Source organism: Lipotes vexillifer, unplaced genomic scaffold, assembly GCF_000442215.2.
Source record: "Lipotes vexillifer unplaced genomic scaffold, Lipotes_vexillifer_v1.1 scaffold1484, whole genome shotgun sequence".
Classification (NCBI taxonomy): Eukaryota; Metazoa; Chordata; class Mammalia; order Artiodactyla; family Lipotidae; genus Lipotes; species Lipotes vexillifer.
In genome coordinates, this window is record NW_006798010.1 from 409390 (window position 1) to 430218 (window position 20829).

Sequence of the window (20829 nt, forward strand, 5' to 3'; positions counted from 1 at the left end):
GCGCCCGTTTCTGGAGTTCCTTTAGGCAGCGCTCTTAAAACCCCTCTCCTCGCGCACCAGGAAACACAGAGGCAAGAAAAAGTCTCTTGCCTCCTCAGCAGGTGCAGACTTTTCCCCAGTCTCCCTCCCGGCTAGCCGTGGCGCACTAACCCCTTCCGGCTATGTTCAAGCCGCCAACCCCAGTCCTCTCCCTGAGCTCCGACTCCATGTTGTTTTATACATAATGTCCAGGGGTTTTAGTTGTAGTTAGTAGAAAGGGTAGTGGAGAGGATGTCTACTCTGTCTTCCTGCAAGCAGAAGTCTCGAGATGTGTTGATGAAATTTAACATGACTCTACCAAAATAGCTAAAATGTCAGGCAAAGACAAATATAACATGACATCACTTATATGTAGAGTCTAAAAAAAATAATAATACAAATGAACTTATTTACAAAACAGAAATAGACCCACAGACACAGAAAACAAATTTATGGTTACCAAAGGGGAAAGGGGGGATAAATTAGGAGTCTGGGATTAACAGATACACATTACTATATATAAAATAGACAACAACAAGGACCTACTGTATAGCACAGGGAAATATATTCAATATCTTGTAATAACCTATAATGGAAAAGAATCTGAAGAATTATATATATATATATATATATATACATATATGTATAACTGAACAACCTTGCTGTACACCTGGAACATTGTACATCAACTATATGTCAATTTAAAAAATTAAATATAAACCATACTCTCAAAGGTATGTATGCATCAGCAAAGAAGGATGGTATTTTTTTAGAAAAATAACTTTTGGGAGGGGAAACTGTGTTCAAGGAAATTACACAAAGAAAAATTTTACATTTTGTGTAAAATGTGTTCCCAGATTCAAGGAGAGAAGGCTTTAGTCTTGAGTTTCTTGCTAGTTGAAGGGAGAATTTGGCCGTTTTTTATCTTAGAGAAGAAAAAAATCTATATATTTTTTGAGAATAAGTAGCCATAACCCTCCACCTTACCAATGAAGTTCTCTAGAATCCTCTAGAAAATCATCCGCCAATGTTTAAGCTTACTTAGCAAACATCCCTGCCTGTCCTGGGATTCTAAACGTGAGCTTCTGTTCCAGGTCGCCTGAACTGGTGGTCCACCGTGTGCACGAGCTGTAAACGGCTTCTTCCTTTGGCCACGACAGGGGACGGGAACTGCCTTTTACACGCTGCCTCACTGGGTAAGCCCCACAGTGTTAGACAGAGGGTGGCAGTGCCCAGGCCTGCTCTGTGCGTCATTAAAGGACAATCATATACTAAGTAGAGCCACGTGCATTACTGTCATCTGGAAGAGTCCCCAAGGGATGGAGCCAACAATCCCTACCCTTCTTGTCAAGCAGCTGGCAGGCTTGGTGGGGACATAGAGCACACACGAGAAAAGACCTGTCCTGATAGAAGGAGGCCTGAGCAGAGCTGCAGGGATGGGCATTAGACATCGTGATCTAGAGCAATCAAAGAGGACTTCCTGGAGGAGGTGAGATTTTACTGAGACTTGAAGAACTTGAAAGACTATAAAAAGGACCTTCCAGGCAGGGAGACCACATAGATAAAGCAGAAAGGCAGAAATTAACATGGTGTTTGGGGTCGGGGCTAAGCCCTGATGGGCTCGAGCAGGAAGTCTGGGGAGCAGTGCATGAGGTTGGGTAGGTCTGGGGCCACCACACTGACTGCAGCTGATGCACTCAGACTCACAAAAAGACAGACATAGGTACTGCTTGGGTAAATAACATGGCACAGTCAGAATACACCACAGAGAGGTCAGCAACCTCCTCCAACGGAGATGCGAGCTTCCTGGTTACAAAAAGCAACACCAGCAAATGCACAAGTGTGGGTGGCAATATTTGGATGATGGAAGGTCACGGTAGACTTTCTGGAAGCTCACTTAACCCCTCTGGACCCAGGCTTACAACACAGGCAGAACTGGATTTGTGCTGGGGACCCCAGTATCAGTGCCAGTGGCGCCTTATCAGTCCTGCAGTATGAGGACCCTCTCCAGGGATGGGCCCCTCCGACGAGAGTATGGTCCTTGTTGGTCAAACTCGCCTCCCCAGGTAAACATGACCTTAACCCGATGCTGTGTCCCAGAGCAAGGATGCCCCAGACCTCGCTTCAGACCTGTAGTGAGGCCTATTCTGTAAGAGGTGGGCTGAGATGAGCCTGAAAAGGCTTAGAGGGTAATGAGGGGACCTGGAAAGGGCCCCGAGATGCCCAGAGGAGGATGGAGCCCAAGAGCAAAGGGAACATCCCACATTCCATGGGCTTGGCAAGGGGTGATGGGGAAGACAAGGGTACCCACCTACCTCCTCCCTTTCAAAACTAATGCATTTCTGTCTGTTGACTCCACATCCATCGTAGTAAAATAACAATGAGCAATCCCACTGCCCAGCGATGGCTGCTTTTAACATTTTGGTATATTGTCTTCCACACTTTTGTCTATTCTTCCAGTGAAATTAGGATCTCACGGTGTTCACAGTTTGGAATCCAACATTTTTCCCTTAAAATTATATTGAGAATTTTCCATGCTGTTCTTCAAAAACATATTTTTGCTAGTTGTGTCCTATTCCATCGTAACATATTCACTATCTCCCTCTTATGGAACTTATTTCACCTTGTTCTGTATAAAACCTGGAGAAGGAAAATGAAAGAAGAGGTCTCTCCTCTGTGTCAACCAGCAGCCTCTTTACAAAGCTTCAGGCATGGAAATGCCTTTGTCATTCTGAAACTGCAGCATGCAGAGGCACTGTCCCCGGCATGACCATGGGTGGATAAGGCCACAGACCAGTTGGCCACACGCCACTGTGGTCCTGTCTGATGGCATGTGTTTCCCTGTGAGCACAGCAGGCCCTCCAGGTCTGCCTGGGAAGAGAAAGCCTTCTGCAGGTGGCCCTCACTCCAGCTGCAAGAGAGGCTAAGGCCAAGACTGAGCCTGGGACTCTTGGCCTGTTGGTTCTTTTCTCCCAGTACTTTGTTCCCCTTTTGTACTTAAATTGCTGAACCCCACAGGAGCAGGACTGCCCGAAGTGGCCATGCCACACGCACCAGCAGGGCTTACTGGACCTGCTGACCAGCCCTGGCATTGACCTAGGGTGTGGGGCACACATAGAAATGATGGTAATCCTGGGGTCATGCTTGTGGGCAAATATGTATGGGACAAGGAGACCCTCTTTGCAAAAGAGACCCAAACAAGGAGCCATGGCCTGTAGACTGGACCTGGGACTTGCCCTGCCTGGGAGGAGGCTGCAGGTAGGTCTGAGGGATGAGAAAGCTCAGCTCAGCCTGTTCATAAAAGGAGTGTTGATAGCCACCTCCCTCCGTCTGTGCTGCAGAAAAAGACCAAAGCCTCCCTGGACACAAAGCCCGCAGCAGCCCCAAGGTTATCTGCGTGTCTTTGCACTAAAGGATGTACAGCCAGTTTGGGCTTTTGATCATCAGTCAGTGCGGGTCAGTGCTCTCTGAAAGCTCTCCAGGGGGTCCCAGCTCACTTCAAGTCCACCTTTCCAGTCTCCACCTCTTCCCCTCCGTCCCAGCTCCAGCCGTCTTTCCCTCCCTAGTGTGCCACGTGGGCCTCCTCGGGGCCAGCCCTGGCCTCTTCCTGTGACTCAGCCCCATGCTTCACCACTCAAGTCTTTGCTCCAATGTCTCCACTCACGCCGTGACCAAACCACCCAGCACTCTGCCCTCTTGGCCTGCTTCATCCCCCCGACGGTGCTGCTGCCCGAAACATAGGGTGTTACGTGCTAATTCGATGCCGGCCTCTCCTCCCCTCAGTGTGGGCTCCGTGAGATTTTAGGAATTTAGTCTGTCCTGGTTGCTGCTGCGGATATTCCCAGCACTTAGAATGGTGCCTCAGCCCTATTGTGAAATAAGTGTGGAATTAAGTGGAATTAATGGTATTCAATTAAACGAATGAATGAATGAATTCCCCCACTCTCTCCCTGTAGCCAGAGCTGCATCTCTCTTTCACGATGCTTCTTCCATTGGTTGGGTTTCTTGGCCACTTCTGAGCTGCGCCAAAGGCGTACTCAGAGATGCTGGTTTGTCTTTATTGACCCCTGGGCACCCGGCACAGGCCAGGAGGGGCACTTCCTTCAGATGCAGGTGCTCTCTACGGGCCCCAGATGTGTGCTGAGATGCCTCAGGGCTAGATGCAGCAGACCCCCGATGAAGCCAGAGTCTGCCTGCCATCCCGGCTCTGGGCCCTGTGTGAGGGCACATCACCGATTGTCCCCACAGGCTCTCTCCCACTCGAATACAAGGCCCGGACCACAAACATTATATCCCTCAGAGCAAACCTGAGAGCTTGAGGGCAGCCTGCCAAGGGCCCCTGAGACAGGCAGCACTTAGCGAAACTGTTGTTGCTCTAAGGAGGGGCCGTGCTCCTTCCCCGCTGCCTGCATCCACGGGAAACATCACAAGGGAGCACAGAAGGGCAGCTGCTTGCTAATCGTGAGAACTGAACAGCTGGCTACTGAGCTAATCTGCTCACACAGCTGCGGGGGCCAAGGCTGGAAGGCGGTGGTGGTCTCAGCGCCTGCCGGCTGGCCCCCCTCCTCCTCACATCCCTCCTCTCTCCTCTGCCCCTCACGGGCCTCCTGGCTGCAGGAATGTGGGGCTTTCACGACCGGGACCTGGTTTTGCGGAAAGCTCTCTACACCATGATGAGGACAGGGGCCGAGAGGGAGGCCCTGAAGCGAAGATGGAGGTGGCAGCAGACGCAGCAGAACAAGGAGGTAGGTTCCTGTCGGCGTGGCAGAGCCGGGACCACGCCGCGCGTGGCCAAAGCCAGGGCGGGGTCCGGATCTGAACCCCGAGGCCAATTCTGTCTTGTGAGATCAGCAGCAATGGCTCCGTCCCCCACTCAGACCCACTAAAGAGGAGCCCACTGCAACAGTCAGGCCCTGCCCACAGCGACCAGACGTCCATTTCCCCCACCCGTCCTGGTGTAATTATGAAAACCAATCGCCTTCACTCATAAGGCTGTCCCAACCTGAATGGTGAATTAGCTGGTCACCCGTCAGGTCACTGCTGGTGCAGCCACAGATTGGCCCTGGCACAGCCCACGGCCCCAGCCCCAGTGTGTGTGCTCAGTCCAAAGGGAATCCTCATCCCTGAACCTCGGTGAGCACTGGCCCTTTGCTGGCCTGGAAGCCCTTGAAGATGGGTCTGCCCGGGTCCCTACACACGTGTCAGTGGTTGGCGCCCTGCCCAGTGCACGTACAGGTTACACTGGTCGTTCTCACCCCTGGGAATGACCCTATTGCTGGGTGGACTCCCAATGGCATGGAGGTTGGAGATTGGGGATTCTGAACAAATTCTGTCAGAGCAAATGGGGATGGTCCTCGGCCACTAACAGGCGCCCCAGGCCCAGGGGCTGATGAAACCGGGAGGTGAGGCTCTCGGCCAGGATCGCCTGGGTGGAGGGTAAGGAGTGGCCGCCCCCTCCTGAGCCCGCCCCCCTTTGCGCCAGTCAGGGCTGGTGTACACGGAGGAAGAATGGGAGCGAGAGTGGACAGAGCTGCTGAAGCTGGCCTCCAGCGAGCCACGCACACACATCAGCAAGCACGGCGGCTCGGGCGGGGGGTAAGTGCTGCCCCGGCCGTGCCCCCACCCCCAGTGGCATGGGAAGTTGGGGATGACGCGGGACCCCCAAGCTGGGGACGAGATGAGGACGACTCCTGCCTTCAGACCTTAGATTCTACCAAGGATGCAGGGCAGGTGTGGGGCGGGGGGGACAGCAGGACCCTGCCAGATGTTTGGGGGAAAGTGTGCACAGTCCGCATGTGCATCTCATGAGCTTACGTGTGACCCCTGACACCACAGCAGAGAGGGACTCACCTCCCAGCCAGCCTCGGGAGGGCCCACACTGCCCATGCACTCACCAGGCTCTGAAGCCTCAGGCTGCTGATTTGGGTTTTTTCATCTGAACATCTAATTTCTGGCTTTAAGAAGTCACAGTGAAACAAAAGATGGTTAGGCGAGCCCAGCGTCTCCCAGACGGGCTCCAGGGACATCCTGCGTGTTCCTGGCACCCAGGCTCTACTGCTCTGCACACGTGGGCAGCGGCTGTTCTTCCTGCAGACACGGCTGGACCATCCCCACGTGGGAATGCAGGTGCAGCCAACAGGGCAGCTGCAGCCCCTTTGCCCCAGCTTTTTGAAACCAAGGGCCAGGTTGTCACCCCCCAGAAAAAGTCTCAGCCAAACACAAGAGAGGATGCTTGTTGACAGCGGGGAGACCCAAGAAACGATCAGAGGCTCTAGACAGCCCCTGCAGGCAGTGCATCCCAGGCCCTACACTGCCCCCATGCATCTCTGCATCTGGGTCCTCAGCCTCTGCAGCAGGACCTAGCGCTTTCCAGGCCGGCACCAGACAGAGGCCCTTCAAAGACGAGACTTAGAGATGATAAGGAAGCCTGTAAACACTATTCTTACAGGGTTGTTTTGTCACTTTGTTTTTTTGTGTTTTTTTATGTGGACCACTTTTCAAGTCTGTATTGAATTTGTTACAATATTGCTTCTGTTTTACATTTTGGTTTTTTGGCCCCGAAACATGTGGGATCTTAATTCCCCGACCAGGAATTGAACCCGCACCCCCTGCATTAGAAGGCAAAGTCTCAATCACTGGACAGCCAGGGAATTCCCTGTCACTTTGTTTTAATCGGGAGACTTGTCAACACCAAAAGTCTGTCTTGTTTAGGACATCTGGGGGCAAATATCCTAAAGACTCAACCCATTCCTGAAAGCCTGCTCTCTACTTTCCCACACTGCTGAGTCTTGCCTGGGATGCGTCTAAAGGGTTCCTCGCCATCCTTTTCCCCATTGTCCCTCCAGCCCCTGCTGCTCTGTAGACGCTGGTACATTGGATCCTGCCTGGTGACTCTTCCAGGGTGGGGAAGATGTGGGGAATGACAGCAGTAATGATAAGAATAACAGGTCACAGTCGCCACATACTGTTTCCCCCCCGAGTCCTCCCATCCAGGAGGCACTTGACGGACAGTCACATGGCTGGTTTGGGCCATCTGACTCCTAAGGCCATGGCCTGGGCACTGCTGCTGCTCCCTGGGACCCCAGAGGACTCAGAGCAGGAGAGTGGGGGCAGGCAGCAGACGACATCTGTTTGTCCCTGTCGCCCCTCACAGGGACTCGGGTTTGCCAAGGTCAAGGCAGGACCACCACATAGAGGCCCCCAGGTGATAGGCAGTGGCTGTGTCCCCTACTGTCCCCTCCTCTTTCTCCCACTCCTTAAGCCTTGAGGATATGGGGTCGGGGGAGAAGGTGCTGGACCAGCTGACCACTCGCCCAGTGCTCGGGCATTGCTGAGACCTGCCAACCCTATGGTAGCTGCCCTGTGCCTCCAAATGTCCCCCTCCTCGCAGGACCCCTTCACCATTAGTTTGGTTTCAGTCGTAAAGATGGAAGTGTTTCTGGCCACACCGCACAACTCTGGCCAGGGATTGAACCCGGGTCACGGCAATGAAAGCCTGTAATCCTAACCACTAGGCCACCAGGGAACTCCCTCCCTGGTCTTTTTAAGTTCCCTCCATGCAACTTGGGCCAGAAGGTTTGGGGAGCAGGTAAGCATCATGCTGGCCACTAGTGTCCTCTTCTGTGAGGGGTGCTGGGTGGGCAACCCCGGGTGCAGGCAGGATTCTGACACGTGCCAGGGCCTCGGGAGCATACCCTTGCCTATCGCTCTGCACAGATCATGGCACAGGAATGCTCTGCAGGTGGTGTCCCAGCCCCATGTCTGGTTTCTCCTGGATTTTAAATGGTCCCAGGGGCTCCAATCCTCCCCCACCCCATGCCCTCCCAAGCCAGGGCACAGGGTTTTTTTGTTTTGTTTGTTTGTTTTCTAACATCTTTATTGGAGTATAATTGCTTTACAATGGTGTGTTAGTTTCTGCTTTATAACAAAGTGAATCAGTTATACATATACATATGATCCCATATCTCTTCCCTCTTGCGTCTGCCTCCCTCCCACCCTCCCTATCCCACCCCTCTAGGTGGTCACAAGGCACCAAGCTGATCTCCCTGTGCTATGCGGCTGCTTCCCGCTAGCTATCTACCTTATGTTTGATAGTGTATATATGTCCATGCCACTCTCTCACTTCGTCCCAGCTTACCCTTCCCCCTCCCCATGTCCTCAAGTCCATTCTCTAGTAGGTCTGCGACTTTATTCTCTTCTTGCCCCTAGGTTCTTCATGACCGGTTTCTTTTTTTTTTTAGATTCCATATATATGTGTTAGCATACGGTATTTGTTTTACTCTTTCTGACTTACTTCACTCTGTATGACAAACTCTAGGTCCATCCATCTCACTACAAATAACTCAGTTTTGTTTCTTTTTATGGCTGAGTAATATTCCATTGTATATATGTGGAGGGCGCAGGGTTTTCTGGCCCAATAACTGCAGTCTGCAGGGCTGTGTGTGGGCTCCGGACAGTCACCTGGACCCACAGCAGCAGGTAGATCCCAGATGCAGGTGGGGAGCTTCTAGAACCAAGGCTGTTTTGGTTCTGACACGTTACTATGGTAGCATTTGAGCTCTGTGAGAGAGACCTCACAGAGGCTTTTAGTCACTCCCACGGGACCTCCCCACATCTTCCTCCTCCCTGGAGAGCTCTTATGTGGTCACACCACAGAGAACAGGACTGTTTCCTCCTTCCAGGAGGTGTACCCCTGCTGGGGGGTCCACCTACTCTTGGGGTGCAAAAATCCAAAAGAGGGACTTTTCTTGAGCAAGCTGTCAGCATCTCTGCATTTTGCCTCTGTCTTCTCTTGGCGAGGGGAAGAGGGTCCCCTCCTCATGCTGAGCTGAGGGACGGGGAGCATCCCTGGGGCTCCAGGGTTGCGGAGACTGAGCGCGAATCCTGGGAGGAGGCCTGGGCCACGCTGTCTTCAGGACTCTGCCTATGAGGGAGAAGCCCAGAAGCCAGGCCTGAAGGGCGGGCACAGCCATTGGCTTGGGGCACCACTACCTCTGTCCAGGGAATGGCGGGCAGAGACCCTCAGCTGGGGGGAGGTCTGAAGACCTGCACAAGCACGTCCTTGGAAATGGAGTCAGCATTAGGACCTCCCCCAAGCCCAGCGGGCACCCAAAGGAGGAGAGCCAAGATGGCCTTTGCTGCCCTCTGGCCTCTCCTGTCTGTCTGGCCTCTCCTGTCTGTCTGGCCCCTCCTGTCTGTCTGGCCTCTCCTGTCTGGCCTCTCCTGTCTGGCCTGCGCTGGCCCCGCAGGGGGCACAGGTGCTGCCAGAGAACGGGGAGGAGGTGAAGCGAGAAACAGAGAAGAACCGGCTAGGCCTGCAGTGGGCCCAGCTCAGGGCTGATGTGATAGCCCCCTGAACAGAACTAGGCAAAGTGACCAGAAAGGCCACACAGACTTCCCAGACTTTATCCTGAGGAAAAGAGAGAGCTGGACAAATGAGTGCATTTGCAGGTACAATGGCGAGAAAAACTACAGTGGCTTTCCTCGTGTTCCCCCCACTCCCTGGGAACCTGGCCGCCATGGTGAGTGACAAGTACAAGCACTGCTCCTGCCCAGCCAGCCCCTGGCCGCCTGGCCCTGGGACAGATGGAGACAGACACCACACTGCGGCTCCCAGCATGGACACTGGCCCAGTATCATTTTTTTTCCAGAAAGCAACCAGGTTAAGTATCTGAAGAGGCCAGAAGGGACCAAGGGCCAGACCCAGGGATGGGCTTGGCCTGCTTCCTGCCTTCCTCCTGCACGACTCACGGTGGCTGGTCCCCAGGCTCACAGGCCAAGCCCCAGCAGGAGACCCTGGAGGCAGGGATGCCTGTCCACGACTTGCCCACGGAGAAGGGTGGAGACCAGGCTGGGGTCTGGCCAGGGCGGGCCACCAGCCAGAGAGCCACCGTGGACAGGCTGCTCAGGACTGGTGACTACAGAGCAGGATGCCCTCCAAAACCTCAGGAAGGCAAGGCCAGTGTGAACTCCCCGCTGAGTTCAGATGCGTGAGAAAGATGGGGTGGCTCCTGCACCCGCAGATGCAGCAAACATGGTGAGAGCCGAGACAGGCAAAGGCGAGGGCTTCCACGCAGGCGCACTCAGAACTACAGGACCCGTTGTCTCTGCTGCTCCTACTTGCAAATCAAAACGTATATGTTTCTCTGTGGCTAAAACGAGAAATCAGACGTTCTGTGCTGCTGCTCCTCCAGAGACCCTCTGAGGCACGACGTGTGAAGTGTGACCTCCTTCACACTGCTGCTAGGGTTTACAGCCCCTCCACCAAAGGTGAACTAGGCTCACCCGTCACCAGGACTGCAAGTGGGGCCATGGGGAAGAGGGCTGCTCCTCAGAAGGAAAAGGAAGACACGGAGGAGAGAAGAAAATAAGTCCACCCTAAGTCATGCAGGTCTGCAGGGAAAGCAGTGCTGAGGTGAAGTTGGCTGTCACCGGCTGGCACGTGCAGCGCTGCCCCCCCATGCTGGACACTGCGGGAAGAGGGGGTGTGTGCAATGGGAGGGATCCATTACTTGTTCCAAAACTGGTAAAATCTCTGAAAGCAGTTAGTTAGTGGTGGCCTCTGGGTGCTTCATCTGGTTTCAAGGCAACTGAGAACTAGGAAGGGGGGACGCCTGGGGGACCCCAACCAAAGGCCCAGACTCAGATGACCTGGGTTAGAGTCCCAGGCTGGGCGTGTGATCTCAGGCCCGTCTCCCAAGCTCTCTGAGCGTCCGTGTTGTTCAGATGTGAAATGCACTTGGTGATAACGTCCCTGCCAGGCTGTATCGGTTTTTGATGGTTGTGGAGAAAACCACACCAAAACTGGGTGGCTTAAAGCAGACCCACTGGGTTTGCTCGTATTCTGGGGATCAGCAGTCTGGTCTGGAATTGCCTGGAGCTGCTCCTGGGGCTGCAGCATCTGGCAGTTGGTGTGGGTGGGGCTGCATAGTCCAGGATGGCCTGGTTCACAGCTCTGGCTCTCGCTGGGCCTCTGTGCAGATGGGCTTTCATCCTTGAGAAGACTCAGGCTCCTTACAATATGGATCAGAGCAGGAAGAGGAGGCAGCCCCCATTGTGGAGGTGCGGCTCAACTCTCTGCTTGCATCGTGTTTAGTTACTAATGTCCCACTTGCCAAAGCAAGTCCCATGGCTGAGCCAGGCTCTGGGCAGAGAAAGAGACTCCATCCTTAATAAGAGGAGGGGCAAGGTCACATTGCAAATAGACAAGTACACAGCAGTAAGAAGGCTCTGTGGTCATGAAAGCAATCAGCCACATTCTCTGATGCTGTTGGGATGGGGCAGTGAAATCATGGGTTTGAAAGTGTTTGGAAAGAAGTTTATACAACTGTAAAAATAATGTTTATTAAGACATTGTCACACTCAGCCTGTGAGTTGGCCTTCCTGCTGCCTATATGGTATGTTGTAAAGGCCCATCCCAAATACTTGAAATGTGTTCCTTCTTCCTGACTTTCCACTGGTTCATCTCACTGTCCGTAGTGTAGTGGTTGTCACGTTCGCCTCACACTCGCTCATCTCAGTGTCTGATATTCCACCCTTAGAAATTCATTCCTTTGAGCCTTGAAAACATTGGAGCTTTTAGGGGCTTTCAGGAGTCTCTGACTGTAGAGCAGATCCTTCCCGTGAGCTTATATGTCAGGGTTACTGCACTGTATACTCTGCAGCCTGACCCTCCAGAGCCTGGACCTCTGGGAATGGAACACAAAAACAGCTTATAGGATTGCACTGGACACAGTGAGGACTGGAGAGGAAGGCATGAACCTCTGCTGGGCACCTACCTGCCTTACATACTACCTAAGTGTCACCACCTTACACCCTTTATCCCCACTTTATAAATTAGGCATCATCCTCCTTTGCACATTGGAAAACTAATGCTCAGAGAGATTAACTGACTTACCTCCAGTTTGTAACTGGTGGGGCTAGAATGCAGACCCAGACCTGAGTCCAGAACCCTGCAGATTCCCAGAGCATACACTGTGACAAGCTTTATAGCTTCTCAAGAAAGAGTGCACTTGCAGATAGACTTTTCTGAGTCCTTGTGAATCTGAATCTGTCTTTATTCTGTCTCACCCTTGGTGGATAGTTTGTCTGGGTATAAAATTATAACTTTAAATTCATGGAATGAATGATGTCATCAAAGGAAATAAATCAGACAGAAAGCTGTCAGCTTCCTGGCACTCAGTCCAGGTTGGCTAATTTGAAATAAAACAATTATATGAAATCAAAGACTAAATATATTCAACTTCTTACTTTGTCTTTATAGGCTCTGAAGAAGATTTATTCATTAACTCAACATGTATTAATTGCCTGCTATGTGCTGTGCATTTGCACACACACTATCTCATTCTGCCATCACAGTAACCCTGTGAGATAAGGATTGTAACTCTCATTTAAAGTATGAGGAAACTTGGATTCAGGATAAAAATGATTTGTCCAGGGTAATCTACTGAGTGGAAAAGCCATAGTTCAAATTCAGGTATTCTGCCTCCCAGGTTCCCTGGTCCCTGCTTTTCCTCCTACCCTTGGCTCAGAAGCCTCTGTCTCTGTTTATAGAGAATTGGGTTCTTGCTCTTTTCTGTGAGTGATAGAATAAGGCCTCTTTGTTTTCTAGTCCAATTCCAGGATGTGTTTCAAGGGAGTATCATTTCAGATCCCAGCCTTCATTAACAGACTAGACCTTTACCATCAGTTGTCTTTCTCTGTGAACGTACAGAAAGGCATTTTCCAACTCAGCCTCCCTGAGTCTCCCTTTCCTCCTTGCCAAATATTGAAAACCTTTGTAAGCATTAGTTCTATGAAGAATTAATGAGAAATATGATGAATGAATTATTTTGATGAATTATTTTAAATTACCAAGCAATATCCAACAATCACTATACTCCTGGGAGGCAGGGAGTAAACCAGGACCCTCTCAGTTTGAAGAATACAATGTAAACCCCATTAGGGAAATGAAAATTAAAACCACTACATACCTGTAAGAAGGTTGAAAAGAAAATATACTGGCAATACCAGGTGGTGGTGAGAATGCAAAGCAAATTTTACATCACACTGTTGGTGATGTAAAATGACACAACCACTCTGGAATACAGTTTGCCAGATTCTTATAAATTTAAAAATACGTTTGCCAGATGACCCAGCAGTCCTACTCTTAAGTATTTACCCTAGAGCTGTGGTTCTCAACCAGGGATGATTTTGCCCCCATGGGACATTTGGCAAGGTCTAGAGATATTTTGGTTGTCACAACTGGAGGTTGGGCTGGATACTGCTAGAATCTAATGAGCAGAAGCCAGGGATGCTGCTAAACCTTCTAAAATGCACAGAACAGCCCCCCAAAACAAAGAATTATCTGGTCCAAAATTTCAATAGTGCTAAGATTGAGAAAATCTGCCCCAAAGAAATGAAATTGTACATTCACACAAAGTTCTATGTAAAATGTTTATAGAAGTTCTACTCATAATTGCCAAAAACTGGAAATAACTCAAATGTCCATTGATAAACAAATTGGAGTACATCAATATTATGGAATACTATTCATGAATTAAAAACAAACGATTGATACATGCAACAACTTGCATGAAAGGATCAAGTCTCAAAAAGTTATATGTTGTATGTATGATGTCATTTATATGACATTATCCAAAAGGCAAAACTATAGTGATGGAGAACAGATCAGGGTTCCATTTACTTACACATGAATGTCCGACTTTCCAATATCATTTCTTGAAAAGACTATTCTTTCATCACTGAATTGCTGTTACCTTTTTCAAAAACCAATAGGCAATATTTATATGAGTTTTGAGGGGAGTTTCTCTATTATGTTCCATTGAAATATGTGTCAATGCTTTTGACAATATCACCCTCTTGAATACTGTCACTTTATAATAACTCTTAAAATTGGGTAGCATCATTCCTCCAACTTTATTCTCTTTTTTCAATATTTCTGGTCTTTTTTTTCCCTTGCTTTCCCATACAAATTTATAGAATAACCTTATCTATATCTGAAAACTATCCTGCTAGGATTTTTATTGGTATTGCATTAAATCTATACATGAATTTGGGGAGGATTGAAATCTTTAAAATTTTGAGTCTACTTACACATCTTTTTCCATGTATTAGGGAGACACTATTTGTCTCTTCATTTATTTAGATCTTCTTTGATTTGTTTCATTAGCATTTTATAATTTTTATCACACAAGTTCCATACATGTTTTATTAGATTTATACCTGAATATTTCATTTGGAGCTATTGTAAATGTGCGTGTGTGTGTACATGCACATGTGTATGTGTTTTCATTTGGGTCTGCAATTATTCATTGCTAGTTATAGAAATGTGATTTGATGTTTGTTTTGACTTTGTATTCTGTGATGTTATGAAACTTATTTATCAGCTCTAAGAGGTTTTTGTAGATTCCTTGGGATTTTCCACATAGACATTCACATCATCTATGAGTAGGGATAGTTTTATTTCTTCCTTTCCAATCTCTATGCCTTTTATTTCTTTTTCTTGACTTATCACACTAGCTAGGATTTCTAGTATGATGTTGAGGGGACATGGTGAGAGAGGACACCCTTCCCTGGTTACCAGTCTTAGTCAGAAATCTTTCATCAATATGATGTTTGTTATAGGTTTTTAGTAGGTATCTTTTATCAGGTTGAGGAAGTTTCTTTCTATTCCTTTTGTCAAGAGTTTCTGTCATTAATGAAAGCTGAATTTTATCAAATACATTTCTACATCAATTAATATGATCATTTGGATTTTTTTTGTCTTTAGACCATTAATGTGGTGGGTTACATTGAATGATATTTGAATATTGAACCAGGGATTCCATTGCAGGGAATCCTTGCATTCCAGGGATTAATTCCACTTTCTCTTGGTGTACTGAACTTTTTATTTTGTTCATTCAATTTGGCAATATTATGTTGAGAATTTTTGCATCTGTGGCCATGGAGGTTATTGGAATGTAGTTTTCTTTTTATATACTACTGTCTTTGTCTAGTTTTGGTATCAGAGTAATGCTAGTCTCATGAAACAAGTTGGGAACTATTACCTCCTCTTCTATTTTCTAGAAGAGATTGTATAGAACTGGTAATATTTATTCTTTAAATGTTTGGTAGACTTCACTGAATCTATGAAATCATCTGCAACCAAACATTTCCTTTTCAGAAGTTTATTAACTATAAATTCAATTTCTTTAATAGTTACAGAAAACAGAAATAAGTAGGTTTGGGTAGCTTGTTGTTTTAGAGAAATTGTTCCATTTCATCTAAGTTGTTGAATTTATGTGCATAATATTGTTTGTAATTTTCCCTTTTTTAACTTATAAATATCTTGGAGGGACTTTAGTGATATTCCCTTTCTTTTCAGACTCAGCAATTAGTGTCTTTCTCTTTTTTATTTTGGTCAGCCTTGCTAAAGTTCTATCAATTTTATTAAAGTTCTTTTAAAAGAATGAGTTTGGGCTCAATTGATTATCCCTATTGATTTTTAGATTTTAATTTCATTGGTTTCTGCTCTTACCTTTAGAGTTTCCCTCCTTCTGCTTGCTTTGGGTTTATTTTGCACTGATTTTTCTACTTTGTTCAGGTGAAAGCTTAGATTATTGACTTGAGATCTTTCTTTTTTGTAATATATGCATTTTGGGGCTATAAATTTCCCTCTAAGAACTGCTTAGCTGCATACAACAAATTTTGATACGTTGCATTTTTATTTTCATTCTGTTTAAAATATTTTCTAATTTCCCTTGAGACTTTCTCTTTTACCACTGAATTATTTAAATGTGTATTGTGTAATATGTTTTTGTTGTCTTTCTTTACTAATTCTAGTTTAATTGCATTATGGTCTGAGAACATAATTGGTATGATTTAAATTATTTAAAATGTGTTCAGTTTTGTTAAGGAGTAAGCATATTGTCTATCTTTGTGAATATTCCATGTGCATTTTAAAAAGATGTGTATTCTGTACTTGTTAGATGGAGTATTCTGTTGATGTCAGATCCAATCGACTGATGGTTTTGTTCAAATTTTCTATACCCTTGATGATTTTCTGTCTCCTTGTTCTTTCAGTTACCAAGAGAGAAGTTTGTAGCCCTACAATTATACTTGTGGCTGTTTCTGTTTCTCCTTTCAGTTTTGTCAGTTTTTTCTTCTAAGTATTTTGAAGTTTTATTGTTAAATCCACGTTCATTTAGGACTAGTCTATCTTCTTACTGAATTTTATCCTTTTATCATTATGTAGTATTTCTCTTTATCTGGGGCAATTTTCTTTGCTCTGAAGTCTACTTCGCCTGATATTGATAAAGTTTCTCTAGTTTTCTCTTGATTAAAATTTTCATGATCTGTAATTTTCCATCCTTTTACCTTTAACCTACCCATATCATTATATTTGAAGTGAGTTTCTTCAACACAGCAAATAGTTTTTATTGATTCTAACAATTTTTATCTTTTAACTGCTGCATTTAAACAATCTGTGTTTAATGTAATGATTGACATGCTCGAATTTAGGTTTTTCATTTTATTATTTGTTCTTTTTTCTTTTGTGTTTTTTTTGTTCCTATGTTCCCCTTTCCTTGTTTCAGTTATTTGAATTTTTTAAGTTTCTATTTTAATTTAACTTTTGTGATTTTAACATCTCTTCATATAATTTTTAAGTGGTGGCTCTGGTAATTACAATATACATACTTTGAGCAATCCCTTTTAGAATTCAAGTGAAATTCAAAATCCTTGTCACAATATGGGTCCTTTATCTTCTCCTTTATGTTTTAATTTTCTTATGTATTGCATCTACATACTTTAAATGCCCCACCAGCCAAAACAATAATTTTAATGTGAGTCTTCAAATATATATTAAAAAACTCAAGAGGAAAAGGATAGTCTGTTAATATGTATGCAGATCATGACTGTTTCTGTTGTGCTTCCTTCATTTCTGATATTCCAGCATTTCTTCTGGTATCATTTTCTTTCAATCTGAACATTTTCCTTTAATTTTTTTAGGGAGATTTGGTGGTTATGAATCCCCTTTTCTTCATCTGAGAATATGTTTATTTCACCTTTATACCTAAAGGATATTTTTACTGGATATAGAATTCTAGTTTAACATCCTTTAAAAATCTTGTTTCCCCTTCTTCTGGCTTCCAGTGGTTCCTGATGAGAAATCTACAGTCATTCAAATTATTGTTCCCCTGTTGAGAGTGTCACTTTTATCTGGCTGCTTTCAACATTTTTCCTCTGTCCTTAGGTTTCAGCAATTTGATTTTGTTGTGTCTGGCCATGGGTTTCTTTAGGTTTATCCCCTTTAGTTCTCTGAGCTTCTTAAATCTATAGGTTTGTATCTTTGCACAGCTTAGGAAGCTTTCAGTCATTATTTATTTAAATTTTTTTTTTTCTTTTTAGGGGCACTGTACTCTTTCTCCATCTGGGGCCCTCATGACATGAGTATTACACCTTTGGCATTGTCTGACAAGTCACTGAAATCCTCATTTTGTCCATCTTTTCTTCTCCCTTTTCCTCAGATTGGGTCACATCTGTTGACTCATCTTCAGATTTACTGACCCTTTTTCTTTGTCATCTCCAATCTGCTGTTGAGTCCACTCAGTGATTTTTTTCTTCCAATTGTTGTATATTTAGGTTCTAAAATTTCCATCACTTATTGGAGCATTTTCATAATGACTTCTTTAAAATCTTTGTCCGAGAATTCCGATATCTACCAACTCAGAGTTGGTGTCTTTTGATTGTTCTCTTCCTTGGGCATTGAGATTTTTGTGGTTCTTCATATGTCGAGTACATTTGGATTGCATCCTGGACATTTTGGATCTTATGAGACTCTGAGTCTTGTTTATAATCTATGAAAAATGTTGACTTTTTAATTCTATCAGGTAGGTTCATACTGTAAATTTCAACCTGCCTTCTCTGGGCTGTGGTTTTCAAAGCCTTTGCTGTCCTATTTGGCTAAGCTTCACATTATGCAGTCTGTGACCTGGGTAGGGGTCTCTTCAGTAAGTTGTCAGAGCCTTTGGTGTACTGATTAGGACAGATCCACGCATGCACAGTTCAGAGTTGGGGAGAGGGGAGTCCAGAAGTTCATAAACAGCCTCATGGGGTTGTTTTCTGAAGCCCTCTTTTTATAATCTTCCAGGTACTTTTTGGTTCCCTGGGACTCCCTTTTCTGTCCTCCAGCCAGAATGCACCACTGTGCACGTAGCCCTGTCCTGCACCCTGCTCATGCAGGACTTATGTATGTTTTATATTGTCTCCCCTTCAGACTGCAGTATCCTGTTGGTGCAGCCAACCCAATGCTTCTTTTTGAGTCTTTTCCAAACCCTAGCTCAGTGCTGGCCACTTGGGGCTGTGTGTACCTACAGAGCCAGATCCAGGAGCAGCAGGCACGGAGCTAAGCACTTGTGCCTCCACACACCCCCAGGGGAGGCATTCGGGAGCAAAGGCCAGCCCTCGTGGGATGAGTGCTCACACCATTTTCCCACACAGCCTTTGACTGGGAGCTCGTGCAGGGAGGGCTGGCCTTCTTAGAGGATAAGGATTCCCTAGAGATGGGGAAAAATAGCATCATCAGGCAGGAATTAGAGCCATGTCGTCTACTGAGCACATGTGTTATGTTCTGCATCAAGCAGGGCTGCAAAGCTGTCCTTATCATGGCCAATGACAGAAACCTGAGTTTCAGAAAATTAAGTCAGTTCCCAGCATCCCACAGCCCAGAAGAGACAGAGCCAGGATCTGAACTTGGAACTGACCACAAACATAAACCCATGCTCTTATCAAACGCAAAACAGGCGTGAAAAGCAAGAATCAAGAACTTATCCTGAGATTTGTGATGAAAATAATCAATTTTGTTCTTTAACCTTTTATAAAAGAAAAACTTACTTGCTTACCATTGGATGAGACAGGCTATGGAGGCTGAGAGGCTGTTTGAACAAAGAGAAAAAGAGGCTGAGAGAGGGGGGCCATTTCAAGGACTCTTGGGCAGCCCCCACAGACTGACTGACACCCCAGGCCCCTATTTCTCTTGTGTGCTGCTCATTTTGTAACTGACTTTCCATAATTTCATTGCTGTGTCTACATAATTTCATAATATGTTTGCTGCCTTTCTTTTTTATTGGACTTTTTCAGAAATAACTAGAATCCTAGATGGTTACCTGATGTACAGTCTCAGAGATATGAACTTAAGTCAGTCTTTTAAGGAAAGGTGAGTGGCATACCACTGCTGGGAGGTGCCCACCCCGCAGGGTCAGGGCTTGGCCCCTTGTGGAAAAGGAGGCTTTCTTACAAATATTCCTCAAGGTGCTATGACTTTTACCAGTGAACCAAGCAGGAAGAATGTTTGTTCACCTAACGAGTTCTCACATTTGCAAATGTGGAATCCAGGTCAAATTTTTAAAGACATTGCTAATTGAAAATATGATTGAAGCCAACTCTTCATCTGTCAGGAGCCTTCCCTGACCTTCCTGTTTAAAGCAGCCCCTTTTTACCACTGTGCTTATTAACACCTGAAAGTTATTTGTTTGATCATCTGTTAATTGTCTCTACCACTTAGACCTGCATACATGTGCACACACGCACACACACACACACGCACACACGCACACACACCTAGCAACAGTGCTATACCCAGAGCAGATACTCAGTAAATATTTGTCACACAAATGACCCCCGCGTATTCATTTTAGGCAGTGAAATGAGTCCTCACCCCCAGGCTACCCTGGCCACTGTTGAGAAGCTCCTGTCCGAGCCCAGGACCCTCTTGGTCCCCTCAAAGTGCCAGGGGTGCCACCATCCTTCCGTCCTGGATCCCCAGGCCAGAGCGTTTAGTAAGGCCCCAGCAGCCTACATTGCGCCTTAGGAAATCTTTTTGAAAAGCTTCCTGTCTGGGCAGACACAGTTCCTGACTGGATACAAAGGCCCACAGCAGGGCACCGGCTGGCCTCAGCCCCTGTGAGCCCCTCCGGCTGACTCTCCAGCCCCCCTCTGCACCTATGTGCCAGCTCATCAAAGATGTCGTCATGGCTCCAAACCCTGCCTGGAAGAAGGGGTCGAGTCCCACCACTGGCAGAAATGCTGCCGTACAGCTGTGAGAGGGGAGGAGACCCACATACTATGACGGAGGCCTCTCTGGGATGTACTGTTAAGAGGAAAATCAAGGGTCGGAATAGCCCGTGTAGTGCTCTGCCTTTCACCTAGAGGTAGGGGGAGGGTATGTGTATAGAATCTAAATATGCACATACATTCATATTCCTATATATGTGCGCATATGCACACACACACAAACACATATATGCTTATATTTTTAAAATTTTTATTGAAACATAGTTGATTTACAATGCTGTGTTAGTTTCAGGTGTACAGCAAAGTGATTCAGTTGTACGTATATATATATTCTTTTTCAGATTCTTTTCCATTATAGGTTATTACAAGATATTGAGTATAGTTCCCTGTGCTATACAGTAGGTCCTTATTGCTTATTGATTTTATATATAGTAGTGTGTATATGCTAATTCCAAACTCCTAATTTATCACTCCCCCTTTCCCCCTTTGGTAACCATGAGTTTGTTTTCTATGTCTGTGGGTCTGTTTCTGTTTTGTAAATAAGTTCATTTGTATCATTTTTTAGATTCCACACATAAGTGATATCATATGATATTTATCTTTCTCTGACTTGCTTCACTTAGTATGATAATCTCTAGGTCCATCCATGTATGCTTATACGTTTGGATGGGAGGGTACACCAGAAACTGATAACTATGTCACCATAGATAATCATCATGGATGATGACTCTACAATTTATCATCCAAATTGGTACATTT

At 46.3% G+C, this 20829-nt stretch overlaps 1 protein-coding gene across 1 annotated transcript in view; it reads left to right on the forward strand.

The window, feature by feature from the left end:
• OTUD7A (OTU deubiquitinase 7A) overlaps nt 1-20829 on the forward strand; it is a 185913-nt gene that overhangs the window by 133599 nt on the left and 31485 nt on the right. Inside the window, exons 4-6 of the mRNA XM_007470030.1 lie at nt 1113-1214; nt 4636-4763; nt 5522-5613. Coding sequence (XP_007470092.1) covers nt 1113-1214; nt 4636-4763; nt 5522-5613 — 322 coding nt within the window. The remainder of the gene's footprint in view (nt 1-1112; nt 1215-4635; nt 4764-5521; nt 5614-20829) is intronic.